The 24,790-nt window shown below is 57.8% G+C and overlaps 8 protein-coding genes across 8 annotated transcripts; 4 read left to right on the forward strand and 4 right to left on the reverse strand.

Moving 5' to 3' along the window:
* Positions 1 to 61: 61 nt before the first annotated feature.
* IE81DRAFT_349508 (hypothetical protein) lies at positions 62 to 2,215 on the forward strand (the record flags this gene model as incomplete). The annotated part of the gene is made up of 3 exons (XM_025516398.1): positions 62 to 1,693; positions 1,962 to 2,065; positions 2,179 to 2,215. The coding sequence occupies 3 exons, from the start codon at positions 62 to 64 to the stop codon at positions 2,213 to 2,215; spliced, it is 1,773 nt and encodes a 590-aa protein (XP_025367297.1).
* Positions 2,179 to 4,903, reverse strand: IE81DRAFT_325843 (hypothetical protein). Its single transcript, XM_025514640.1, has 4 exons — positions 4,172 to 4,903; positions 4,040 to 4,055; positions 3,097 to 3,951; positions 2,179 to 2,941 (listed from the first exon to the last, which is right to left on the reverse strand). The coding sequence occupies exons 1-4, from the start codon at positions 4,723 to 4,725 to the stop codon at positions 2,363 to 2,365; spliced, it is 2,004 nt and encodes a 667-aa protein (XP_025367298.1). The 5' UTR covers positions 4,726 to 4,903; the 3' UTR covers positions 2,179 to 2,362.
* Positions 4,904 to 5,672: 769 nt separating this feature from the next.
* Positions 5,673 to 7,904, forward strand: IE81DRAFT_317009 (ARM repeat-containing protein). The gene is made up of 4 exons (XM_025512569.1): positions 5,673 to 6,267; positions 6,403 to 6,678; positions 6,840 to 7,147; positions 7,374 to 7,904. The coding sequence occupies exons 1-4, from the start codon at positions 5,783 to 5,785 to the stop codon at positions 7,412 to 7,414; spliced, it is 1,110 nt and encodes a 369-aa protein (XP_025367299.1). The 5' UTR covers positions 5,673 to 5,782; the 3' UTR covers positions 7,415 to 7,904.
* On the reverse strand, positions 7,673 to 8,953 carry IE81DRAFT_331838 (trimeric LpxA-like protein; the record flags this gene model as incomplete). Its single annotated transcript, XM_025515272.1, has 4 exons — positions 7,673 to 7,916; positions 8,263 to 8,328; positions 8,456 to 8,500; positions 8,637 to 8,953. The coding sequence occupies 4 exons, from the start codon at positions 8,951 to 8,953 to the stop codon at positions 7,673 to 7,675; spliced, it is 672 nt and encodes a 223-aa protein (XP_025367300.1).
* A 1,844-nt stretch (positions 8,954 to 10,797) lies between these two features.
* IE81DRAFT_325846 (hypothetical protein) lies at positions 10,798 to 14,026 on the forward strand. Its single transcript, XM_025514641.1, has 6 exons — positions 10,798 to 11,300; positions 11,406 to 11,467; positions 11,565 to 11,622; positions 11,730 to 11,798; positions 11,883 to 12,563; positions 12,651 to 14,026. Exons 1-6 carry the CDS (start codon positions 11,025 to 11,027, stop codon positions 13,809 to 13,811), a joined length of 2,307 nt encoding a protein of 768 aa, XP_025367301.1. The 5' UTR covers positions 10,798 to 11,024; the 3' UTR covers positions 13,812 to 14,026.
* Positions 14,021 to 19,288, reverse strand: IE81DRAFT_342905 (hypothetical protein). The gene is made up of 4 exons (XM_025515719.1): positions 18,242 to 19,288; positions 17,782 to 18,154; positions 14,712 to 17,714; positions 14,021 to 14,607 (listed from the first exon to the last, which is right to left on the reverse strand). Exons 1-4 carry the CDS (start codon positions 18,950 to 18,952, stop codon positions 14,180 to 14,182), a joined length of 4,515 nt encoding a protein of 1,504 aa, XP_025367302.1. The 5' UTR covers positions 18,953 to 19,288; the 3' UTR covers positions 14,021 to 14,179.
* A 1,018-nt stretch (positions 19,289 to 20,306) lies between these two features.
* On the forward strand, positions 20,307 to 20,916 carry IE81DRAFT_349514 (yippee-like protein; the record flags this gene model as incomplete). Its single annotated transcript, XM_025516399.1, has 4 exons — positions 20,307 to 20,408; positions 20,518 to 20,670; positions 20,765 to 20,818; positions 20,890 to 20,916. The coding sequence occupies 4 exons, from the start codon at positions 20,307 to 20,309 to the stop codon at positions 20,914 to 20,916; spliced, it is 336 nt and encodes a 111-aa protein (XP_025367303.1).
* An 809-nt stretch (positions 20,917 to 21,725) lies between these two features.
* IE81DRAFT_237400 (hypothetical protein) lies at positions 21,726 to 24,139 on the reverse strand. The gene is made up of 8 exons (XM_025511193.1): positions 23,882 to 24,139; positions 23,618 to 23,760; positions 23,467 to 23,540; positions 23,020 to 23,364; positions 22,858 to 22,938; positions 22,739 to 22,776; positions 22,514 to 22,655; positions 21,726 to 22,405 (listed from the first exon to the last, which is right to left on the reverse strand). Exons 1-8 carry the CDS (start codon positions 24,023 to 24,025, stop codon positions 21,870 to 21,872), a joined length of 1,503 nt encoding a protein of 500 aa, XP_025367304.1. The 5' UTR covers positions 24,026 to 24,139; the 3' UTR covers positions 21,726 to 21,869.
* Between the last annotated feature and the right edge of the window lie 651 nt (positions 24,140 to 24,790).

The following is a 24,790-nucleotide window of genomic DNA, read 5'->3' on the forward strand; positions in this document are numbered from 1 at the left end:
CCCCTTCCCCTTCCCCTTCCCCTTCCCCTTCCCCTTCCCCCTTCACCCCTCTTCAGACGCCATGTCGAGCAGCAGCAAAAGCAAAACGAAGCACCCCAAATCGGGCTTTGGCGCTGATGCTGCTCCATTCGTCTCCGCTTCCGACGCCTTCATCGACGCTTTCAGATCTTACCGCATACAAGCGGGCGACGATGCATCTTTATTGCCCAATCCTTTGGCATCCTCTTCACGAGCAGGAGCAGGAGCGCGAGCACGAGATGGAGCACGATATGTAGCACGAGATGGAGCACGAGATGGAGCTGCAGCTTTAGGCGAGAGCGGAGCAGGAGGAGATGCACCAGCCGGCGGCTTCTTGCTGGATGAGGTGGAGCAAGAGCAGGAGCAGGAGCAGGAGCAGGAGCAGGAGCAGGAGCAGGAGCAGGAGCAAGTTGCAGCGGCGGCGGGTGGATTCTTGGTTGAAGATGACACCTCGTACGTCTCTGATTCCGACGTTGCTCATCTCTCCGCGCGCAGCTTCATACCCAAGGCATCGGAGTGGCAAGATGGAGAGGCGGATGCAGGTGCGGGTGCGGGTGCGGGTGCGGGTGCGGGTGCGGGTGCTCGCATTCCAGTCAGCGCCAGCGCGATAGCATCTGTACCCCCGCCCGTCTACCTGCCGCTATCCTATATTCCTCAAGCCCTAGCCACTCTAGGCCTGTCGCATTCGGATCGTCAAGTGTTGCATCTGTTTGAACAGACGGCTCAGCGCGCGCTGCCTGCTTCTGCGACGACAAGGAGGAGAAGAGGAGAGGCGATGCGGGTGGTGGAGGAGGAAAAGGTGGTGCATAGGGATCAATTCGAGCAGGTTGTCAGTGTGCTTTTAGAGCAGGCACGGGAGCGGGAGCGATCTGAAGGAGAAGATCAGGAGGGTGAAGAGGAGGAGGAGGAGGAGGAGGAGGAGGAGGAGGAGGAGGAGGACGCGTTGCAAGACTCGAGCAGAAGGCGTCGTAGACGATTGCCCGCGGCACCCATCGCTGAGCATCACGCCGCAGAGCAGTCAACCTCCAAACGACGACGTCGAAACGAGATCAAGTCGGCAGCAGAAAGCTCAAGAATTGCGTCGGATGCGGAGGTGGAGGAGGTGCGGCAGCCTGTTGCAGAGTCGGCGTCTTTCTCTGCAGCAGCAGCAGCAGCAAGACCTAGCAGGAGAGCGAGACCTTCTCGTTTGGCCATGTACGAAGCGCAAGCTTCTTCAGGCTCTGATGAATCGGACGGCGAGAGGTACGAGCAGAGCGAAGAGGAGGAGGAGCAGGAGGATCAGCAAGAAGAGGGGAGCGACGACGAGTCTTTTGCGGGGGAGAAGCGCGGTCGACGGCCAGGCAAAAGGATGGAGGATGGTGCTAAGAGCAGAGCGGGTGGAGGGAGCGGTGCGAATGGCAAGGGCAAGGGCAAGGCGGCAAGACCAGGCACGCAGCAGCAGCAGCAGCAGCAACACGACGGAGATGCGCAAAAAAGTGCAGAGGAGGAGCTGATGCTGAATGAAGATCAGAGGGAATTCGTATCGGCTGCCTGGGAACTCTTGGTGCAGAGGTTGCCCAACGCGACGACGACAAGGAGGCAATCGTCGTCTCGTGGGACAAGAGACGTGCGCATCAATGTCGAGCAGCTCGGGTCCATCATCAAGGGTTTGGGAGAAAAGATGGGCGAAACAGAGGTGAGCTGTTGCGCGCTGGGGCTCGCACAAGGCCCACTCATCTTCAACGCGCGCGCGCGCGGGGGGGTGGCGTTTGTCCCTTGCCCCATCATGATGGCATGTATAGGCGAAATGAATTTCGGGCGCGCGCAGCAAGTTCCAGACGCCGATGCAGTTCATCTGATGTGACCCGGAGAGCGCCCGCATCTAACCCCCTCTCCCCTTCTTGCCTTTTACATTTCTCCATCCCCATCGCGCGCACACACACACGCACACACACAACACACAGATCGAAGAGATGATCTCTGAAGGCTCGCTATTGTGGGCTTCGTGCACCGGTCATGCGCGACCCAAGACGAACAGCGAGGGTAGGGACAGCGTAGGCATAGACGAGTGAGTTGTGCAAGACTTGCTCCACGCCTCTGCATCTGCGCTTTGGCTGCGCATCAGTCAGACCATCTCGCACGCTGACTGACCTGCCCACATGCCCACTCTTGGCGCGCCAGATTCGCGGGTATACTGCTCAAGGCTCGCGTGATATGAATCGAGAAATGGCATGGCATTGCAAAGCCGGAGCGGGATGCCGATTTCGCGAGGCGTTGTCGACCGACCGCGCAAATCTTGTGATCGCATTGGTCCTCGCTGCTCGCTGCGGGTTTGGTCGCTCTCTCGCTCGCTCGCTCGCTCGCGCTAGTCCCGATCCTCCAGCTCCTGCTCTTCCTTGGCCCGCCTATCCTCCTCCTCGGCCAACGACACATCCTTCAGCATGCTCTCCAATTCCGGCGTAACGACGAATTTGCGATGCAGCTCGCCCAGCGTCACTGCGCTCTCCTTGGCCGCATCCAGCACCATGACGTGCTGCAAAAAGGTGCTCTGACTTCCTCCCGTCACCTCCATCACCACCTTTCCATACCTGAACATGACGCGTCCATCCTTGTACACATCCAACTTTCCCGCTTGTCCCTCGACCATTCCCCTTCCATTGCCCACTCCATTCACCCGCCTGCCTTTAGCCTCCTCAGAATCGCCATTCAGTCCGTTCGACGTGCTGCTGCCGCCGCCCTTTTCCTTTTTGATCTCCTTGTCCCCTCCATCCGCAAAAGAGACTGCTCGCTTCGTCTTGCTCGCATTGCTCGCGTTCGCGCTCAAAGGACCGTGCGTCGTCGCGCCGCTCGTCTCCTCGTCCGCGCCCGCGCCCGCGCCCGAAGCAGGCACAAAGGCTGGCAAGAGGGTAGGGAATTGAAACAGGTACAGACGATTTTCGGGACCCTGTATCATTTGGGCGGGGGCAAATAGAGTCACGAAATCGTGCCAAAGGATCAGCTCAACGGCACGCAGCGTCTGAAAAATGCCCCCGACTGGCGATGAAACGCCTTTGAAATCCGCGCGCTGCTCGCGCTGCTCGCACCCTTGCTCCCACTCACATCGCCTTGGTTCATATCGTCCAGAGGCAAGAAATCGTCTAGCAGATCGTCTGGAGTCTCTTCGTCCTCGCTGGCGCTGAGATCCAGAGCATTAGCAGCCGCCGTCTCGTCCTCCTCCTCCTCCTCCTCCACACGCGCCGAATCTTCCGCGGCAGCCTTGGCCGCCTCCGCCTCTTCATCTGCAGGGTCAGGTTTGATGCCGAGGGATACGCCAGATGCTGGAGTAGACGTGCCGCTACCCATCCCCTCATCTCCGCCCGCGCCTGCCGCTCCCTTGACATTCTTGCTCCCCATGCCGTCGCTGGTCTTTGACTCGTCCGCTTTCTCCCGCTTAGCCTTCTCCTCCCTCTTCTTGGCCAACCTCTTTGCCCTCTCTTCCTTTTCCTTCATCCTGGGTAGCGCTCTAGGTGCCGAAGAGTCCAACGAGTGAACCTCGTCCATATCTATGATCTCCACTCCTCCATCCTCGGCATCGCTATACTCTTCCCTATCCTTGAGCTGGTCCGGATCTCTGTACCTTTGAGACCCCTCCGATTTCAATCCTTGGCCCGGCGCAGTTCCGCTCGAGCCTGCTCCCGCTCCAAACGAATAACCGCTGGAAACCGGACGTCGGTTGGATGATGATCTGCCGATCGCGCCCGTGCCCAGTGCAAAAGGCCCAGTGGCTACCATTTCGGGAGGAACGAAGCGAGGTGCCCCTCCGCCAGGTCCGCCTCGCCCTCTTCCGCGACCACCACCAGCTCCTCCTCCCCCTCCTCCCCCTACTCCTCGACCCGAGGCGTACCCTGTTCCTCCTCGTCCTCGTCCTCGACCGAATGGAGGCCCTCCAGTACCCGAGCCGGACGAAGAAGCTTCCTGCAAAGGCGAACACCGGAAGTATTTGTTTTCAGCGCACACGGAAACACACGCGGCTCAACGGCACAGCGAGCACATTCAGACCCACTTGTTTCACCACGGGTCTACAGCGAGAAGTGCAAGCCGGTTCGCGGGTGGGAGGGAGAGGCAAAAAACGCTTGGTCAGTGCCATGCACCTCGCTGGTGGTGCTTCACGACTTGTCTGCGCATGCATCCTCACTCTGGGGCAGGTTTTCGCCTGACTGGCATGACTGGTTTAAAGATCATCTTTTGTCCCGACGGTGTGGGTCTCGCGCCGCCGCCGCTGCTGCTGCTGCTGGGAGCGCCGCCAAAGTTTCTAGGGAGAGGGACCATGCTGGCTGTGGTTGAACGAGACTGGCTAGGTGCAGGTGAGGGTGAGGGTGCAATCGTTGCGCCTGATGATGCGCTGGCGTTGGGCGCGAGAGCGGTGGTGGTGGAAGAAGAAGCGGCGCGAGGATTTGAGAGGGAGATTGCTGATGCTGATGCTGATGCTGATGCTGATGCTGATGCTGATGCTGGATGTGGACTGGAAAAGGCGGGTGAAGCGGTGCGCGCATCGCTGTCGGCGTGAATGTTGATGTTGATGGCGGGAGTGGATGCAGGCGCTGCGCTGCTGGAGATCAGCTGATCGACTTGCGCTTGAGAAGACGAGGAGGGCGGCGGCGGCGGCGGCGGCGGAGGAGGAGCATCTTGGCTTGCTGCAGCTGGAGCTGGAACTGCTCGACGACTACGTCGAGGTGGAGGAGGTGGCATGCTGGGTGGCTGTCTCTGCGTGAGTGGTCTGGGATGCAACGCCAGAAGGGGGGCAAGGTGGGGAGAGAAGGAAGGGAAAGGGACGCCGTCGTTGCAACTACTTTCCACCTCTGCTGCTGTGTAGCGTGAGTGCGAATGGATCGTGAATGTGAATGTCGATGCATGAAGGGCATGAAGCTGTATGCTTTGTGACTCGTGACTTTTAGGCGATGCGCGCAAATCAAGAATCGTGAATCCATGGCCGCCTGCTGCATGCATGCATGCGTGAGCGCAGCGCTTCAAAACAGCGCGCGCGGCCGTTGTGACTGGCTCTCTCGCGCGAGATGAATGCGATCTTTCGCGGTGAATGAGCGCGATTAGAATATTGCTCATTTTTTGTTTTTATTTTGTTTTAGGGTCTTCCAGGTGAATTTGTGACCAACCCCACCTAGCATGCTGTTCCAAGGCCACAATCACCTGTACTGCTCGATACGAGGAAGGCGGGAATTTTCTCCCGTACGCGTTGGGATTTGCGGGGGGTGCCGACCTGAGCCACATGAAGCAGTCCTTGGGCTATGCTAGGTGGCACAATCCACCACCATGCGCATCCGCTGGGAATTGAACCCAGGGTGGCCACCAAATGGATGTATGTGCATGGTGAGGGGCCATCAGGTGCAGAATTGTAACACAACCCTTTACCCGCGGCGCCACTGAGCCGTTCAGAGCATACGATACGATACGTTGGGGACCCGTACATACATCAAGAACGCGTGCCTTAGTGACTGCTCTCTCGCGCGAGAAGAATGCCGATTTTTTCGGTGAATGAGCGCGATTAGAATCAGCAATCACGAATCAGAATCAAAAGAATGACTTGCTGCGTGCGTGCGTGCGTGCGTGCGTGCGTGCGTGCTCATCGAGGAAATTTGAATTTGAATTTCTTGGGTTGCAAGTCGATCAAATCATCCTCACGTACACTCGACACTCGACTCCCCCTCACGCACACACACGCACCATCACTCATCCGATCGCATTCCGTCGCGATCACATTCCCTTCGCACACTCACAAGCGAAAGAGACCATGAAAGGCGCGCCTTCCATCTCTTCTCTGCGGAGCACCCTGCTCAACTCATCCTCCACCAACCCGCTAGACGCGCGTTTTCGCGCTCTATTCACTCTCAAAGGTCTCGCCTGCTCCTCCTCCATCTCCACCTCCGACAAGAGCTCCATCCTGGAAGCTATCGGTGCAGCATTCTCCGACGATAGTGCGCTGCTCAAGCACGAAGTGGCGTATGTGCTGGGTCAGATTCAAGATGAGCAGGCCATCGCCGTGCTGATCAGCGTGCTGCAGCAGCAGGAGGAACATGCCATGGTCAGACACGAAGCGGCAGAAGCGCTTGGCGCCATCGGACATCCCAAAGCTTTGCCTGTTCTCAGGACTTATCTGCAAGACGGAGATGTGAGCGTGAGGGAGACGTGCGATTTGGCTATTCGCAAGATCGAGTGGGATCAGTCGGTGGAGGGGAGGGAAGATGCGAAGAAGAGGGCCAAGGAGGGCAAGACTGCGTGAGTGAGGGGCTCTTGTCTGTGATGTGGTGCGACATGCGGCAGCGACGTCGTGGATGCGACATGATTGTAATTTTGCAAGACAGGCTGACCGACCCGCCCCTCTTCATGCTTCCCCACCCGCGCCGCCGGCAGATCTTTCGCGCCCATCGACCCCGCTCCCGCCCTGTCCTCCTCCCAGTCCCTCTCAGCAACAATCTCCGCTTCCCGCGCCGTCTTGACCGACTCTCAAGCTCAGCTTTTTCAACGCTACAGGGCCATGTTCGCCCTGCGAGACGCTGTGCACGCATCGAGAAAGGAAGCGGATGAAAAGGGTCTTTCGAGAGAGGAGAGAGCCACGCACGAGGAGCTTGCAAAGAAGGCAATCTTGGCGCTGGCTGATGGATTGGAGGATCAGAGCGCCTTGTTCAGGTCAGTGTCAATCGCGAGGAGGTGCCCTGCCCTCCTCCCTCCTCGCAGATGCTCCCTCAACACGCTCCGCGATGCCAACCAAAAGAAATGAGCTGACTTGCGACCCCCCCCCCCCCCCCCCCCCCCCCTCGCATTCCGCTTCTCCGGCGCTCTTCAACCAGACACGAAATCTGCTTCGTCTTTGGCGAATTGGCTCACCCAGCAAGCGTGCCCAGCATGCTTCGCGTGCTCTCCGATACCTCGGAGCACGAAATGGTGCGACACGAAGCTGCAGAGGCGTTGGGCGCTGTGGCCGAAGATGCATCGGAAGAGGGAGAGGGAGGAGATGATGAGGAGGAGGGAGAAGCTGCTGCTGCTGCTGGGAAGTGTTTGAAGAGCGTGCTTGGCGAATTGCGTAGATGGGCAGAGGATGAGGAGGCGCCTAGAGTGGTCAGGGAGAGCTGTGTGGTCGCGCTGGATGAGCTCAAGTGTGAGTTTTTTTCGTTTTGTCTCTTTGTTCTTTTCTGGCTGCTCGTGATGCGAGTTATAGTGCAGCCTCGCCTACGAGAAGAGGAAAAGGAGGCGTATGCTCGCCCCAGGGGGTCCCCAAAGAGGCACACGCCTGCACCTCTCTCTCTCTCTCTCTCTCTCTCTCTCTCTCTCTATTTCCCCTACTCTTCGTTGCTGATCTAGCACACATTTTGCGGTCTTTCCAGATAACAACGATCCGACTCAATTTCAACGGGTGGAGGCATAAGAGAGCGTGCCGACGAGCCACATGCCTGCCCCTCCGTCATCTGCCGTTCCCGTCGTATAGATTGCGTCACGTCACTCCGCTACTCGCCCTCATGAGCGCGCTCTGCTTCCTTTGCCCTCGTCACCCAACCGCAGTCCCGCTCGCAGCTATCAAAGGCAGGAAATCATATTTTTCGATCTTGCGCTCTACTGTGCGCGCCCCACGGCAGACATCTATGATTGCGGTCTCGCTGTCGAGTGGTGGTGCAGCTACGCAAGTTCAGATCTCCTTTTCCTTCTTGGCAGCATCATCGCCAGCACTAGCAGCGGCCTTTTCTGCCCACCCCCAATTGGCCTTTTGGTTGACATCCCCCCTCTCTTGTTCCGAGAGCGTTCTGAGCACTTTTGCCGGGCTTCCCAGTGCGATGGACCAATCGGGAATGGATTTGGTCACTGTGCTTCCTGCGCCTATGGTGCAGCCTCGGCCGATGGTGACGCCCGCCATGATCGTCACATTTCCTCCGCTGGATGTGTGTGTGAGAGAGAGAGAGAGAGAGAGAGAGAGAGAGAGAGAGAGAGAGAGAGAGAGAGAGAGAGAGAGAGAGAGAGAGAGAGAGACGTGAGCAACGACAAGAGTTGGCAAAGGAGGTTAGCTCACGGGGCGGCAAATAAACGCACATCCAACTGTCTCGACCGATCTCGATGGGCAATGCTCTTTCCAGACCTGCCAGCCTTTCCGGCACCGAGGTGGTGTGCGTGCCGGCGTACAGATGCACGCTTTCGACGTTGCGCGAGGTTGAAGCGGGGTCGACGTGAGACGCGGATAGCCAATGCACGATCGACATGTCTCGCTCTGCCCCTCCCACTCACTTTGGACCGAACAGCACTCCATCGCCTATGATGACCTCTGCGCAATCCAGAATCGTCGTATTGAAGCTGCCAGCAGGCCAACGCGAGGGGGTCCGTCGAGCAAGGTGAGCCCCAAAGTCGGCTCCCTCGTGGACATGGGGCGCATTGCAGGGAGCAGCTAGCTGCTTCCCACTCGTACGTCGGGGTGACTCACTTGCAGTAAAAGTTGCCTTGAAGCTTGATATTCGTTCCATAATCGCTGGATGCGGTGCGCACACGCGCGGGCATAAAGGTTGGAGCAAGGGGAATCGGCCGTGGCCGCTGTCAGTCAAACAACTCTGCGCGCGTGTATGCTACGAATGCCGGAGCTTCATACTCTCGGAGGGCGAACTCACCACCAAAAGGGCGGCTCGACGTAAACATTGCTAGCCATTTGCTCTTCCTGCACTCCCAAGATCTGCGCAAACAGTTGCCTCCTCTCCGTCGTCATGGCGGGGTTGCCATCCTGCTCATCCCTGCCTTCGCTCGAGTTGAACGTTCTGAAGAGCTTGCGCACGCGATAGATGGCTTTGCGCAAATCGGCATCCGAGGGATCGTAGGGCAAGCCGGCTAGCATCTTTTGCTTTTCCGATAGCGTGGATAGCGTAGAGGCGTACTTGGCATCGGCCGCTGCGTAGCGCTGCTCGGGAGGAATGTGGAGCGGTGCGGACATGATGTCGCTTGGGGGTGAAGAGGGAGTGAAGAGTGAGGCTGTGAGTGCGATTGCGGTATGGTCGACGTTGGTGGGATGGGGGTTGAGATGGAAGGAGGGCATGCTTGCATCCTCTTCGTCTTATACATGCTGTGATCCTCACCAGCGCGGGCGGGCTTCTTCCCCCCAACACGGTGTTCGCCTTCACATCCACGTCCACGTCCACCTCAAAGCATGCAACGCAACACACTCGCCCTCGTCGCTCGATCACGATTTGGCTCGGTGTTCCCCCTTTGCTCCCTCTGAATTGAGCTGTGGTCTAGCGGCCACGATGCACTCCCACATCTTGCAGCCAGCCAGCCTGGGCCTGTGCGTGACTGACTCCACAGCCTCACGTTGCGAATTTGAATGCTAAGAGCAGTCGTGAGTCAAACATGGCGGCTGCTGCATGCATGCATGCCCACGCAACACTCACTCACCACCCCACGCACACACGCACGCACCGCTTCGCAGCGGCGCTTCTTCGGTGCAAATCGTGAATCTCCATAATGCCCGTCACGCGCGCGCGTCGGACCGACGACGTTGACGTTTGATCGCCGATCATCTCTGCGGTGGGGTGCGGTGCGGTGCGGTGCGGTGGTGTGATCACGACTCGTGACCCGTCACGACTGCGCAATGCGGTGCGGTGCGGTGCGTACGCGGCAGCTCAATTGCAAAAGGCGCCCTGCCCGCCCAAAGTCTCCTGCGCAGGGCAATTCAAATTAACAATCACGAATGCTCCAGAAGTTGGACGAGCCAAGACGACATAGTGCAGCGTACGTGGCTCTTCCCAGCCTCTCGCTGCGTGATGGTAAGACGGGCTGCTGTTCATGTCTAGTGGAGCGATTCGAAGATCAAGTCTGAGTCAACAATGCCTGCATGAATGCGCTGCGATTAGACGCGAGCAGCAATTCAATGTGAATCAAGGCAACGCATTTGTAAAGCTCTCATACGAGCTGACAACCGGCTCGGTATAGGCATGACTGAGCTGCATTTATGAGAAGAGGCGCTGCACACCTCGATCGTCTCTCGGATCTTGATCCATGCAATTTGAATCAGAAGGCAAGTCAATCAGCGAAAGTGGTTTTGCCGAGCTTGCAGATCAGCATGCAAGAATTGAGGGTTTGATCTGCAAGGCTTTGCCAGCTAAATTGAGCTTTGAGGATCGTGAAATGCTAGCTAGGCAGCTATAGAGATCGTCTCAGCATGCACATGTACCACCCTCGCTCCTCCTTTGCTCTTCTGCTGAGCATCAAAGAGCGTCTCCAAGCCGCAAGAGTAGAGGCTGCACCTTCCAGCGCATGGCGTCATGCGCAGCATATCCATGGAGCGAGAGGATGGGGCAAAGACAGGCAAAAGGGGCTGCCATATCTGCCATCCAGCCTGCGCCCTGCTAGTCGTGGATCAAATGCTTCTCCCCATACTGCATGCCGGGGTCGTAGATTCGTGATTCAAGATTCAATCCACGATTCAATATTATAATAATGATTGCGTGGCCACGACTTTGGATACGCTATGCCCGTGCACGTGACTTGATCGCACCTCAACCTAATGCTTTGTCGATCCTGTCTGATTTTCGCACACGCGCACGCACGCACGCACGCACAAAGGCGTGGGAAGTTGAAATCAAGGAAATCGATCTAATCTTGAAGATGTATACATCGTAATCAAATTGTGAATGAAATCGTCATGTATATGGACGCGCTCGCATGCAAGCTGAGCCGAGCCGAGATGACGTCAGGGTCTCATACGAGGAGCGCAGCGCGGCAGCTGATTCGTGATTCAAGATTTGCGATTTGGCTCAGATCCTATACCTCATGAGGAGGCATCGCATGTATGCAGCATCATCATCAGCAGCAGCAGCAGCAGCAGCAGCGTGAGCAGCAGCGTTAGCAGATAAGCAACAAGCTGCTCGAAGCGCGCAGGAAGAGCATCCACGCGCACACTAACGTTCGACATTTCCCCCTCCATCATCACCACGACCTCTTTCCCACCACCACGGACACCAGTGCTGAAACCTCAGCATTCACCATTGCCTGCGACTAAGCTCAAGATGAGCGCCTCGGAGAGTCGATCAGCCAGCGGCGAGGTCGTGAAAGGTGCCAACGGAGCTCTGTCCTCGTCCGCTTGGCCTGCTGCCGAGCCTTCGCTGATCTCAAAGGCGTTGGGCACAGCCAGCGCGCAAGCTGATGCCGATGCTCAACATCCTCACCAAGCAGAGATGAGCAGAGAGGAAATGCCAAAGGCTCGCGTGGCACCGGATCACGTCAAGGATATGCACGGTGCTCATGCGGAACAGGTCCCTGCTCTGGCTGTAGGCGATACCGAAGTGAGCAACGAGAGAACAGTCAGGCAAGAGCTTGCAAAGGAGGGCATTATTTAGCGCTGATTCCTCCACGCCCTTCCATCATCCTCCTCCTTGCACTTCATTCAGCGAGCAGTAGATCCTGGAATCGATGACTTGGGCTGGAGCCAGGATCCAAAAGTGCCAGTGCCGTGCGTAGCTTTTGCGATCAAACCTTTTCGCCATCACCACCAGAGAACACAGCTTAGCCGCGCAGCATCGCCTCTTTTCTTTCCGCTCCCCGTCCAGCGTCCTGCACAGCATCAAGAATGAAGAGCTCTGGCAACTCATTCGTCGATTCAACAATGTGAGTGCGCGATGCGTATTGGGGGCGCGGCATCATTGTTGTTGTTGTTGTAGCAAGTGCTGCTGCTTGCCTTGCCGTCTTGCTGACCTGCATCTTCTGGCCCACAGTCGGTGGCGCATGTCAAGTTCATTGAGCGACCCCCGCCCGGAGGCATGGATCTCAACATCGCCGACAAGGTGAGCAAACGGGTGCTCCCCCCATGCGGCCTTACCCTGGAAGCGCAGCTGACACCATATCTTCTTCGTGCTTGCGTCGTTCAGGACCCCTTCTCTCCCGAGAAGCTAAAGAGCACCTTGGAGCGCATATACCTCACAGTCGGTCTCGGATTCGCCAGCTTCTTCAAGCACATTGCCCGCATTCGTTCATGGCACGAGCAGAGGCGCACCGCCGTCTTTGCGGGCACATACGCGCTCGCATGGCTCTTGGACATTGTCGTGCCTGCCCTGATCTCCTTTGTCGTGCTGCTTTTGGTCTCTCCTCGTTCCAGGCGCGTCCTCTTTCCCCCAGCTCCATTGGCCGCCATCTCTGCCAAGACTGGGGAAGCCAAGGTGCCGAAAGCTGGTCATTTGGGTAGCGAGAGCCTTACAGGGGCAAAGGAGAGCTACCAGGGGGAAGCGGCGGAAAAGGAAGCAGAACATGCCGTCAAGAGCATCTCGAAATTGGCAGTGAGCACCGCCATAGGAGGCGGTCATCAGAGCACGGGCGATGCAAAGGCAAAAGCAGGCGGCCAAGAGGAGAGCGACGAGGATTCGGAGAATTACAGCATCAGTGAAAAGGATGGACAAGTCAAGGTGGAGGAGCCAGTCGCTGCTCTCACCTCCTCCGCTCATGCCGCTCAAGATGCCACCACTGCCGATGACAAGGGCACATCCCAGACTGCCGCTGCTGCTGTGGACCAATCGCTCTGGAACACCATGCAACCCTTTCTGCACGCTCTAGAGGTGAGCGAGGAGCTTCCTGTCGGCTTGGTGCTGGGGTTGATGCTGCCTCGCTGAAGTTTTCGGCCCCCTATTTTCCGTCGCACACAGGACTTGGCAGACACGTGGGAACGATTCGGCAATGCGCTGTCACCCATGGCTCCCTTTTCGCGGCATCGGGCGCGCGCCTTTTTGGGAGGAATCCTAGCACCCTTGGTCGTGGTCTCCTACTTTACCTCCATTTACGTCGTCTACCGAGGCACCACGGCCGGCCTAGGATTCGCCTTTTTCGCTCAACCTCTGTTCGATAAGCTGGCCATTTCCGACCTTCGAAAGCTTTTGGATGAAAAGGTTCCCAATTGGAAGGAGTACCTCGAATTGAGGAACAGCATCCTAAAGGGCGTACCCACCAATGCTCAGCTCACCATTACCTTGCTTCGTATTGGAGAGGCCAACAAGTCGCCGCTCCCACCTCCGCCGCCTTCCAACGTTGCGCCGGAACCGGAGGCTCTAGAGGGCCACGAGATGGCCGACGACTCGAATCTTCCGCCAGAGTACAAGGAGCAGTTGAGAGAGGCAGCGCAGGAGCAAAAAGAAGAGGAGGAGGAAGAAGTTTCGGGAGGTGATACCTCTTCGGGAAAGCAAAAGGCGAAAAAAGGTTCTCGATTCTTGCGTTTCCTCAAAGGCACCACTGCTGGTGCGACCGAGACTGCTTTGGGGGCCAATCGGGTCAAAGCTAGCGTGGGTGTGGAGGTGGCGAAACGCAAGGTGGGCGTGGTGAAGAAGACGTTGGGACCGGAAGCTTCTGGCGATGGTCCTTCTTCCTTTCACGCCAGGTTCAAGGGCAAAAGAGGTCTGCTGCTCATTAGCACCACCGCCACCACGCCATGCGTCTCTTTTGAAAAGCGTCAACCTGCCCATGCTCGAGCTGCATTGGCAGCGGCCGAAGCAGCGGCAGCAGCATCTCGAGCGGATGGCAAGGAGGAGGAGGATGGGGAAGCTGCGAAGAAGTTGGCGGATTTGGCGGAAAAGGCTAGACCTGCGCCCCTCTTTAGCTTGCAGATCGACGAGATTCGCAGCGTAAAGAAATTGGGAGGCTTGGGCATCACGGGCAAATTGCTCGTTGGATGGGCGCTGGATAGCGTCGTTGCTGATGGTCTGGAGATCGAGACGAGCAGCGGTCAGACGTTCATATTGTCCGCCCTGCCTCGCCGAGATGAGGTCTTTAATCGTCTCGTATCCCTTGGCAAACAACAGTGGGAGGCTTGGTAAGGTTGTGCTCCCCCACTCCCACACTTTCAGCTGGTGTCTTTTTTCTTTCTTTTTTCCGCATTTGTGCAAGCGCTCAGTTCCACGGGCCATAGGACTCGCATCAACCTTCCCGTTGCCCCGCCCCCTCCCAAACATTCACATGTAAAACTCGCGTCTCGACCACGTTCCATCTCGTCAATCCAATACGCTTCCTAAAGGGAGGAAAAGAGCGGAGGAAAAAAAATCATTTTCATTTCGTCGTGTGGGCGAGGGCAACAGATAAGTTTGCAAAAGTAGCTGGCTCCTTTGTCGCTTTTTGGCCTCTTCGCGAAAGCTAGGCTACGCGCACGGGGTGGCCCTTTTTGCTTTCGCCCCCTATTTTTCCCCCTTCATGCTCTACCGCCCTTCTTGCCACCTTTGGCCTTGACCACCTTGAAACCTGCAAAGTCGTTGGCGCTTGAGCCGGCCGTTGCACCAGCGGCAACGTGGGCAGCAGCAGACGATCTCGCGCCGCCTCCAACACCCGCAGCAGCACCAAAAGATTCGCTAGTGCTTCGTCCCATGCTTCCCTGCCCGTTCGGCATGCCAAAGCCAAGCGCCCCGCCGCGTCCGCTCCATCCTCCTCCTCCGCCGCCCACGCCCGCACCAACCCCTCGTCCGCTCTGAGCATCCATCTTGCGCTTCGCCACAAAGTCGGCTGCGAACCTTCGACCGTCCATCGTGCTGCTGTTCGCATAGACGGATTCCGCAATAATCTCCACCACGTCTGGTGAGGGATCGAGCGGAAAAGAGAGCAGCATCTCGACAAAGTCTTCCACTATTATTGCGTCGTCGCGATAATTAAAAGAGAAATCGCCTTGTGGTCAGTATAGAGCCGCCGGGGCAAGGTTGACAGCGCAGCCAAAATTCGGGAAAACTCACCCTTGACGTTCAGGCCTTTGAGCTGATCTTTGAGATACTTGAGGAATTCCGCGCTGGGCTGGTCGTTGCCCGACTCTCCAGCTGCGCTCGACGAGGCAGTCTTGGCCTTCGATACGGCAGGCGAGCTCGTAACGGAGGACCTGGCAGGCGCGGCGACTGCTCCGTTCTGCTTGGCCGTGCCAGCAACCCAGGCTCCCGCTGCAGGGCTGTTCAAGCTGACAGCTCGAGCGCTTGCAGATGCGCCAGCAGGTCGCGCAGCAGTCGCGACAACAGGACTGTTCGTAGCTGCAGACTTGGCCCCCACCACGCTCCAGCCGCCGCCTTGGCTGACAGCTGGAGCAGGTGCAGTCTGGCGCGTAGCAGAGTCGGCGTAACCGCGCTGCAAAGCGGCTTGCTGAGCCGCTTGCGCCTCCTTGGCCTTCGCAGCTCTCTTTTGCTCCTCTTCCTGAATCTGCATCAGAGTCTTTTTCTTAGACGCACTCGTCGAGGTGTTCCAGGCCGGAGCAGCCGAAGTTGTTGGCGTAGAGGCTCGGGCATCCTCGACCGATGGTGGTGCTCCGTGCGCATGACCGCTAGCAAGACCCCATCGCATCGTAGTCGGCAGAGCATCGCTGGCCGCAGAAGAAGTCTTGATTCGCTGCGCTGCATCAGCTCTTTCTGCGGCTCGGCGCATCTCCGCCTGACGTTGCTCAGCTTCCTGGATCTGTCGAAGGCTCAAACCTCCGGGCGCAGTCCCGCTCTCCGCTTGATCCTTTGCCCACGGAGCTTTCGATGCGGTCGGAGTCCCACCTGAGGGCGAATCGACAAGCCAAGTAGCGGCTGAAGCCTGACCTTGATCAGCACCTTTGCCTTGACCAGACTGCGCTTTTTCAAATTCTTCACGAGACAGAACCTTCAGACCGCCTGCTTGCTCCGCGCCGCGTGGAGCCTTGCCAGTAGCGCCAGTATCGGAGAGGGCACCTTCCGAAGCTTGTTGCTGCTGCTTGCGTCGAGACCGCTTGTTGCGCACCGAAGTTTCGCTGCCATCGCCTCTGTCAGCCTCAGAGATCGCTTGCGCAGGCGCTGGCTCCTCCGCGAGGCGCGGTTCAGCAGCAAACTCAACAGCAGAAGGGCTCTGCGGCCAAAGTTCCTCGGGCGTTGGTTCAGGAGGCGTTGGGGTAGCTGGATTCGCCACAGTCGGCGCAGAGGGCGAAGACGCGGCAGGAGGAAGATCGAGAGCGATCTCAGTTTGAGCCTGAGTGGGCAGACTTGCTGCGGGTGCGTCGGGAGGAGTCGCTGCTGCCTGCACCGACGCTCCGTCGGTCTGCTGATGCGCCGGGTGGGCCTCTTCATGACTCGCATCTGCAGGCGCGATCGGGTTAGTGACCTGATCGAAGACCTGGCTCGCACTTCGCTGATCATTGGGTTGATGGTTGAAGCCACCGTCAGGCAATGAGGGGACCGCAGCAGAGCGCCATGGAGATCCTACCGAGTCGAAAGATGGTTGTCTTTGAGGGTTGAACGCTCCGAATGGAGAAGAGTTGTGTTGGAAGGGCGGCAGCTGATGGCCTGGCAAGCCATGCACGCCCTGGTGAGACCATGGGCCTGGTACGTCATTCCATGCCTGACCTGGACGAGCACCGAAGGCATCGTTCAGGTAATGTGGTGGCGCTGCAAAGCCCAACCCGGAGCCAGCCTGAGCGCGAGCAGCAGCAGCTGCAGCTGCATGGCGTTGCTCCTGAAGCTCCCTCTGCCGTATCATGTGCAAGTACTCCTCTTGGCCACGAGGTCCATGTGGTCCGAAAGCAGCGGGTGCGCCAAAGGGAGATTGAGGAGGCTGCACGTGCTGCAGGAAGGGCGAGTGGTGTTCTCCAAACGACTGCGGCGGAAGAGGTCCAGGTCCGCCACCGAAACCAAAGCTCGACTGGGACCAAGCGTGGGAGCCGAAGCCCGGACCCATACGATCATTAGGCCCCCATGGATGTGCTGCGGACGGGTCCTGTTGTCCTGGGGTTCCGAAAGAGCCATACTGATCAAATGGCCGCCCACCCACGTCTGGAGCAAGACCCTCTGCGGATTGAGGCACGTCTCTTGAGAGTCCAGAGTCTCCGTGTTCCGCACCGACATTGAGATCCGCAGCTGACTGAAGGTGCTGAGGGGCCGAGTCCTCCAAAAGAGGTTGCTGCTGCGACTGATCGCCTGATTGTGCTGATCGCTCCACCTCCGGCGCCAAAGGTGCTAAAGGTGCTGCAACAGGAGGCGTCAAAAAAGGCTTTTCGGGATGGCCCAGAGCAGCGAGTATGCTGGCCAAAGGCTCAAATTCCTCTTCTGCACCTCGTCGCATCGGAAGATCGCCAGTAAAGTAGCTCTGCTCGAACCAGTCCTGCATGGTTGTAGCCGGGAACGGACCTTGAGATGTGCCCGAAGGATCCTTGTAATACCATGTTTCGGTCTCTGGAGACCACTCGGCCGATTCTGCTGGCGTAGGCTCGTCCGAGGCAGCATGACTCAAATTTTCGGTGTGCAGCTTCGCTGACGAATCGGGCACAGTGTCCAAGGGTCCAGAGTTGGCAAGAGATAACGATGAAGAGGTTCGATCCGCCAAATTCTGGTCCACAGGCTCACCAGCGGCGGCATCCGTTTCCGCGACGCCTTGATGCTCTGTTGTATCCTGCTGACCAGGCTCGGCAGAAGAGACAGCAGCTGCGGCCGCAGCTGACTGACGTTCGCGCTTTCTGCCTACGGACGAGAACTTGCCAAAGCCTGCGCTGCCATCGGCATTGGGTCCGATTGGTCCCTCGCCAGGTATGCGATCTCTCTTGAAGCGGCCTGACAGACTGCCTCCAGTAGGTGTTGGCAGAGCCGAACGCGGCGTTTCGGGCTGCGTTTCCAGTGGTGACGAGACCGCATCTGTCGCTGCCGTTCCCACTTCTCCCAGCGCACCCATCGATAATCGGGTACGACTGGGACGACGATCATGACCTTGCTCGGCATCGTCGGACGGTGGTCGTGGCATCCTCGTACCTGTGAGAGTCCACATGAGCTCAGTCACACTCGAACAGACATGCGCATCCGAGACTAGCGTACTCACTGGTCGCGCTGTTGCCGCCTCCTTCACTGTCTTGACGCTTTCGCGTAGGCGCGACACCCCCAAGCACACCACCCTGTATGCCCGAGAATCGTTCGCGAGGCATACTGGGACTCATAGGATTGGTCGAACCTGAAACAGGACCACTGCCAGCGCTCGAACCTGTATTGACGTTCAAGACCCCGATCCCACCGCCGCCTTGACCTCGACCGAATAAGCCGGATCTTCGACCTTCGCCCACACCAGTGGAGCTTCCAGAAAATGCTCGAGTATTCAAACCTCGTGGCTCGCCTCCTAGCGCGGGTGACAATGGACCTCCGGTATCCGCATTTCTTCTGGAGAGATCCCTGTCTCGGTCCAGAATGCCACCAAGCGGCTGCATTGGTCAGAAGAAGGGAAGCGTTGGGTCAGCCAGCGCGCATTGAAGGGCGGTATAGCCGAAGCGGCCAGACTCGTGACTCACCTTCTTCTTGCCTCTCTCTGCCACCCCCACAGTCGACCAATGTTCCTTGCCCGTATCGGGAAGAGGACTTTTGGGATTGGCATTAGACTGAGGGTCTGCACCGTACAAGCTCAAGAGCTTGTAATCAGCATCAGCATTGGCTCCAGACTGGTGTGAGGAGCTGTTGGGCTGCTGAGAAGAAGCGCCTCCACCACCGGCAGCCGCAGCCAAAGTGCTATTGGAGGTGTTGCCAGGCGTGATACCAGCACTACCTGTTGCACCACCTGCACTACCACCACCTCCTCCTGATCCGACAGCCCCACCGCCTCCAGCCGCCGCTGCCGCAAAGCTGAATAGGCCGGGACTGGATACCGCTGGTGAGCCCAAAGTGGATCCAGGCCCAGATTGCGATGAAAGACTGGAAGGGGCAGCATGCGACAAGTTTCCTAGGCTGGGGTTGCGTCGAGTGGAAGTGGGCAGAGAGCCCAGAGCCCCTAGCGGTCCATTACCCACGGCAGTAGCAGCAGCACCGGCAGAGGTGGCACTGGTATTCGAAGAAGGACGACCTGGTGATACAGATCGGTTGGAGGTGTTCTCTGCGCCGCCACCACCACCACCACCACCACCACTACCCGGCGCATTGCCGTTTGCTTGCGAAGCGTTGGCATTGGAAGCGGACTTGCCTGGTCCCCTGCGCATCCATTCAGGGCCAAAATGCAACGAGGTAGCCATTTTGCAACAATGTCAATGTCTGTCAAGGTGATGGTGCGATCTTGCTAGCTATCAAAGGTGCACAAGTGTGATCTGCACGCCAAAGCTCGTCCCAAACTCGAGGCTCGTGAGCGGATTTGGAGGCGCGAGGTGATCGATGCGATGTGGCAAGGATTGTTGATTGCGGGAGTTGCAGCTTGTGTAGCTTTGGCAAGGTTGCTCTGAGGGCTTGCAAGGTGATTGATGAGCTGCTACGATGAGCGGACCGGCAGTGCGTTGCTTTGAGTGCGCGTGTAAGAGCGCGAGATGGAGCTTCTTGTATATGAGGTGGGAAGGCAGAGCGCAAATGCAAAAATTCCCAATTGCTTGCTTGGACTCGTCAATACAGGCTCACGCGGTGTACACTCATTCATTCAATTCACATTTGCTTCCACACACACGCGCACACCACGGCAACACAAGAGGATCCTCAAGGCAGCTATAGCTAGTATGCGGGCGTGCGGGCGTTGCGTGCGGTCTCCCTTTCGCTGCGCACAGAAAGCTGTTGACGCTGCTGCTTGTGCGGTGCGGTGCGGTGCGCTGTTGTTTGCACATGGGCGGACCGCGCATGCACCTCTACCGTTTAAAATCTGCATGGGCGCCTGTTATTGTATATGCTCACACTCGTATATAATTGCCGCCCCGCGCGCTTGCAGAGCCACCACCAGCGAGACGAGCGAGGCCAAAATCGACACATCACGTGCTGAAGTGGTGTTGGTTTCACGTGACTGCTTCACCGACTCTGACTCAAGACTAAATCAAGACTTTAATTTTGACTCAAAACTCTGATCAAAGACTGTTTGACTTGCATGAAGCACTTTCATTCACGTGATCCCCGCAGGGACATGCTGCTGCGTGCATGGATCTTGGTAGGGTGCGAGGGCGCGCGGGACCCGCCGCGATGCATCAGCTGCATGCGTGTTAATAATATGCACGCGATGCCCCGGTGCTGGAGGGGCTCAAGGCGTGCGTGCGTGCGTGCGTGCGTGCGGCGGTGCGCAATTTGGGCGCCTGCTCAGCCGCACGCAAGACGAGCTGTCGTGCACGCCCCGGCGCACCCTCCCCAGCAGCGCACCCTCCCCTCTCACGCATCCCATCCAGCATCGCTACCCCTCCATCAATCACCAATCTCGAGTCGCTGAATGTGACATCCTAACCCCGCAAGTCGTGGCCTTTTGGCCCCTGCAAGCTGGCGCATCTTCGTCATTCAAAGCCTTTCGAGCTACGCGCTGCGCTGCGCTGCTGCATCCTTTGACTCCACGCATTCCCCCATTTCCGCCAAACCTCCACACAGCCCGCGCTCCTCGACATCCACATCGCTCGATCGCTTCTCAGGATGGGATTTCAGCACACCCAATTCCTCGCTTCGCCCGTGCAAGTGTATGGATGCGTAACTTGTCGCACTCATCTCGCCACGAACGAGAACCTGATCAGCAAGGTGCGTACACCCGAACCTGCTCTGCTCTGCTCTCGCGGGCTCGTCTGTCGATCAGGCTCCGAAGGTGCACGCGCTGACATTGCCTAACCCTGGCTCTTGCTCTACACAGAACTTCAACGGATCGACAGGCCGAGCTTTCCTGTTCGAAGAAGTGGTCAATGTGGAATGTGGAGAGGCCGTGGATCGCCACATGACGACTGGACTTCACAATGTGAGGGATATCTTCTGCATCAGGTGCAACGCTTCGTTGGGGTGGAGATACGTGAGTGCCACCTCGTCTGCGAGGAAGCATCCCCATCGCAGCTCATCGTGGCGCAAAAGCTCAAGATGTTCTGTATTCGATGCCCGCATCGCAGGAAAAGTCGTTTGTGCAAGCTGAAAAGTACAAGGAGGGCAAATTCATCCTCGAGGTGCGTCGCTGTCACACCCTCGTCTGCATGGCAGGGAACCGCTCACTTCGACCTCCTTTGCTATTCCCCAGAGGGCGCGCATAGCCGACGTAGAATAGATCGGCAATCCATCCGCGATCCGACGACATGAGTAATTGCTGAACCCGAGGCCAAAACGACCTGCTTCTCGGGGCTTCACCCTACCACCGGCATTGTCTCACATGGCGTACGATAGACATCGACCCGTCTCACTACTAAGGCCTCGGTATCAAGGGCGCGTATCGAAAAGGCGCATGTCGCTCACGAGGCAACAGCAGCAGAAGAAGGAGCAGGGTCGAAACACGGAATCCTAGGTCATTCCATGGCTTGGCCTTGCAAAGCGTGCTTGGCATCCCATCAAGATGTATCAAGCGCGACAACCACGCCACCGCTCTGCAACATCGGCATCCTCTCCGTCACCACTCTATCCTCACCTGGGCTATCTGATGGCCTGCTATCGCACACCCCTCCACACTCGGCTCAGCTTTCGAAGGGCGACGTAGTGCCTACGAATCATGACAACCAGCACACCTTTGACCCATCATAGCGCTCCCCATTCTGCCCATCGCTCCGATACAGCACGACGTAACAAGCTCAGGCTGCATGGCTCGCTGACAGTTGCCCCCCTTTCTGCTCGCTCAAGGCTCGACGGACCTTCGAGGCGTTGGGCGCAATGTATCCCCAGAGGTTCGCGGATCTCAAAACACTCGACAGATGTGGCAAGCTCATCGACCCAGGTACTCTAGTCCTTCTCTGACCTTTCTGCCCTCCTCCTCTTTACCACGACGCTTTCGACACGCCATCTTCACTGTACTATTAGCCAAATCATAAGCTACGAAAGCTCGACAATATTGCGCATCAGAATTGAACGTCTCTCCCCAAGCTGATTTGTGATGATGCGCAGTCTGCGGTCGTGGAGATGAAGAGTACAGCATGCGAAACGATCTGTTCTCGAGAGCATGTGCGTGACAGTCAGTTCGCTTCGCAGTTCGGGAAGTGGAGGGCGGAGGGGGGCAACCTTTATGCTCGTGATTTAGAAAGAGTCATCATCACCGCTGCTTTCCGAAGCCGAGTCGACGTCTATAAACTCGCCGTCGCTGCCTTTGGATCTGACGAGGGCGGCCTTGGCATAATTGGAAGCGCTGGTGCTGGCAGCAGCAGCATGTTTGGACTGCCATTTGGGATCCTGCATGGGCGCATCGCTATCGCTCTCGCTGCTATCGTAGGAGCGGGACTGTGCGCTCTTTGGAGCGTTGGGCTTGACGGAGCGCAGCATTGCACCTTCCTCCTCCTCATCGTACTCGCTCGCGACGCCCTCTTCCGACTGGCTCTCGCTGGGCGAACGCCCATCGCGATCGGAATAGAGCGATTCGGCGGCTCGTCTGACTTTGGCAGAATTGCTGCCGTTGGCGAGCTGCAAAGCTGGTGCGCTCTTGTTGCCTGCCAGAGGCTCGTCATCGTCATCATCGTCGTCGTCGTTGGCCTGTTCTATAGCGCTGCCCTCGTCCGCGTCCGCATAGCCCTCGGTGACGCTCGGATTACGAGTGGTGCCCGCTGCCTTGGTTGCAGCTTTGCTTGTGCCGCGAGGGAGAAGAGAATGGGAAGTTCCAACAGACGCCTGATGAGAAGAAGATTTAGGCAAACTAGCAGAATCCACCTTGGCAGCTTTGAGCTTACCGCTCCCAGCCTTGCCATGCGAAGAGCTCTTGGCAAATGCTCCATCAGCGCCAGATCCAGAAAGGACATTCTTTTGATACTTTTTGGGGTTGAGCGGAGAGCCAGAGATGGGTGTTGCAGAAAGGTGATTGCTGGAAGAGGTCTGCAAGGAGAGAGAGAGCGAGAGATTCTCGTCTCGTGAGCGATTGGGATCGAAGCATCTGTTCGAGTCCAGCTTTGACCCACTCTCGACATGCCCACAGCATTCGAGCCATTAAGCGGGGCTGAAGCGGGCACGGATGATGGGTCAGCCGTGAAGAATGAGGATGAGGCTCCAGGCAAGCTCGGCTCCGCTCGACACTCACGCGTGCTGCTCGTTCTAGCCTTCTTGGAACTTGCTGCGCCGTTCGGACTTGCACCTCTTTTGCCATTTCCATTCAGCCAAGCTGTCATTTCCCAAAGATCGACATCAAAGCTCTATGTGAGCCATCCTCTTCTAGCGAACGTGGCTCCCAAACCACACTCACCGCCGCCGCCGCCAGTCCGCTCGCTCTCATTGTCGCTGACACCGGGCGCAGGGGTACCCGAAGCGCTGCCTAGTCCGCCCGCCCTCTTTCTAGCTTCCAGAGCGCTAGCCACTTTCTTGGCCTGCTTTACGCTGGCAGCCGACTCTTTCACACTCGCGCCCAGCGCCACCTTTCTCCTTTGGCTCGCCTTGCCACTACCTCCATTCAGGCACTTGGACAGATGCATGGCGTACCTGTTAGAGCCTACTTGACGTGCGCACACGGCGCATGGGAGCAGCGGATTGTTGGAGTACAGGTCCGTTTTTGGCGCGAGCGGGATTGCTCCAGAAGTTGCTGTGCTTGGTTCTGCGCCGTCGACGCCAGTCCTCGTCCATTCGGGAGGCAATGATCCGGTTTGAGATGCTGATCCCGAGCCCGATGTCGATGCAGATCCTGATCCCGACCCACCAGGACCAGCAGCATTTCCGCCTTGCTGGACAGACCCATTGGCGTGTCCAGCTACGCCGGGATGTGCTCGACAACTGGCCACATTCGCCCACAATCGCTTGAGCTTTCTAATGCTTCGCACCTCGGCTGAAACTATTCCGAGCATACTCACGCAGTTCCGCAAGCTGGGCATCCATCTCCGATGCCCCTGTCATGCTTCAGTCGGATCGCCCGTTGCCTAGCAAGCGTAGCATGCACATCGCTGGCAGTGTCCACGATCGCCTCGTGCAAGAGCTCAGCAAAGAAGTGAGAGACCTGTAGCGAGCAGTTAGCGGGCAAGTGCGCGCATGTAGTCAGTCGGGCGCGAGATTTCTTCTTCCCATACGCACATCCACGCTCTCAAAGGGAAGCGCAGGGCTTCGTGAGCAAGACTCACCAAAGCTGTCTTGGCATCGCTCGATTCTCTTCGATGTGCGCCGTTCGACGCTGCTGTCGCACTGTGACTTGCAGTAGCACCGCCCGCACCACCGGACGAGCTGGTAGCCCATGAAGAAGTCCTTCGAGCCACCTTGGACGGCATTGTTGGGTGCGAGTGATGGCGGATCGGATGCTTGTGCAAGGCCCCACCCCCGCTGAGATTGTTCCGTCCGGCCAACTTCCTGATTCGGCAAGATGATCTCGGCGCTTCGACGGGTCAGGTCCTGGCAACGTCGGGTATCGCCTTTCTATTATTCTTAGGTAAGTGCGATGTCCAAGTCTAGGTAAGACGCTGTGCTTGCACGCTTGACAATAGGTTGGGATGGATTCGCATGAGTGCGAGGTTGGGAGTGCGAGTGAAGTGGGCAGAAGGACACTTGACTCGGCTGAATCACGCACACGCTGCTGCGTTCGAGCATAGCATCGCTGCTCTTCCCTCCGCGGCGTCCGTACCTTTCGTGTTTGCCTGTGCACCTCGCGCGCGCAACAGCGGCAGCAGCAGCTGCTGCAGCATGATGTGGAGCAAAGCGCCCGATGGGTGGCCAGACGCGCGAGTCGCGACCAAAACATGCAACACACAGCGCAATCTTCGACCCAATTGAGGCTGCACGAGTGGAGTCCCTCGACGGAACTTTCTGTCCAACTCACTAGCCAGCCAGCAGCTTCCTTCCAGTGCCGAGCTCTGGTCAAGGACGCAAGAAGCCAGCTTGGGTCACTCAACACCTTCGCTGCAGACCGTCAAGCTTACCCGCACTCGAACAAGCGCCGAGGAAGGGGCAGGTCGACAGAAGGTCACTCAGGTCGAGGACGACCTGGATTGCGGCTTCCAAATCGTCAATCACTTATCGTGAGTGGCAATGTCACAGGC

This window comes from Ceraceosorus guamensis, assembly GCF_003144195.1.
Source record: "Ceraceosorus guamensis strain MCA 4658 unplaced genomic scaffold IE81scaffold_78, whole genome shotgun sequence".
In the NCBI taxonomy this organism is placed as follows: Eukaryota; Fungi; Basidiomycota; class Exobasidiomycetes; order Ceraceosorales; family Ceraceosoraceae; genus Ceraceosorus; species Ceraceosorus guamensis.

What these genes read in the sequence shown, in the direction of transcription:
- IE81DRAFT_317009 (XM_025512569.1), top strand. Translation starts at nt 5,783, where the DNA reads ATGAAAGGCGCGCCTTCCATCTCTTCTCTGCGGAGCACCCTGCTCAAC. An exon ending in GCCAAGGAGGGCAAGACTGC is followed by an intron (nt 6,268 to 6,402) that starts GTGAGTGAGGGG and finishes CGCCGCCGGCAG; the next exon opens with ATCTTTCGCGCCCATCGACC. An exon ending in GATCAGAGCGCCTTGTTCAG is followed by an intron (nt 6,679 to 6,839) that starts GTCAGTGTCAAT and finishes CTCTTCAACCAG; the next exon opens with ACACGAAATCTGCTTCGTCT.
- IE81DRAFT_325843 (XM_025514640.1), bottom strand. Translation starts at nt 4,725, where the DNA reads ATGCCACCTCCTCCACCTCGACGTAGTCGTCGAGCAGTTCCAGCTCCA. An exon ending in ACGATATGAACCAAGGCGAT is followed by an intron (nt 2,942 to 3,096) that starts GTGAGTGGGAGC and finishes CAAATGATACAG; the next exon opens with GGTCCCGAAAATCGTCTGTA.
- IE81DRAFT_237400 (XM_025511193.1), bottom strand. Translation starts at nt 24,025, where the DNA reads ATGCCGTCCAAGGTGGCTCGAAGGACTTCTTCATGGGCTACCAGCTCG. An exon ending in GCGATGCCAAGACAGCTTTG is followed by an intron (nt 23,761 to 23,881) that starts GTGAGTCTTGCT and finishes TGCTCGCTACAG; the next exon opens with GTCTCTCACTTCTTTGCTGA. An exon ending in ATGCTGTGGGCATGTCGAGA is followed by an intron (nt 22,656 to 22,738) that starts GTGGGTCAAAGC and finishes CTCTCCTTGCAG; the next exon opens with ACCTCTTCCAGCAATCACCT.
- IE81DRAFT_325846 (XM_025514641.1), top strand. Translation starts at nt 11,025, where the DNA reads ATGAGCGCCTCGGAGAGTCGATCAGCCAGCGGCGAGGTCGTGAAAGGT. An exon ending in ATCTCAACATCGCCGACAAG is followed by an intron (nt 11,799 to 11,882) that starts GTGAGCAAACGG and finishes TGCGTCGTTCAG; the next exon opens with GACCCCTTCTCTCCCGAGAA. An exon ending in CCTTTCTGCACGCTCTAGAG is followed by an intron (nt 12,564 to 12,650) that starts GTGAGCGAGGAG and finishes CGTCGCACACAG; the next exon opens with GACTTGGCAGACACGTGGGA.
- IE81DRAFT_342905 (XM_025515719.1), bottom strand. Translation starts at nt 18,952, where the DNA reads ATGGCTACCTCGTTGCATTTTGGCCCTGAATGGATGCGCAGGGGACCA. An exon ending in CAGAGAGAGGCAAGAAGAAG is followed by an intron (nt 18,155 to 18,241) that starts GTGAGTCACGAG and finishes TGACCAATGCAG; the next exon opens with CCGCTTGGTGGCATTCTGGA. An exon ending in CAAAGGCCTGAACGTCAAGG is followed by an intron (nt 14,608 to 14,711) that starts GTGAGTTTTCCC and finishes ACGCAATAATAG; the next exon opens with TGGAAGACTTTGTCGAGATG.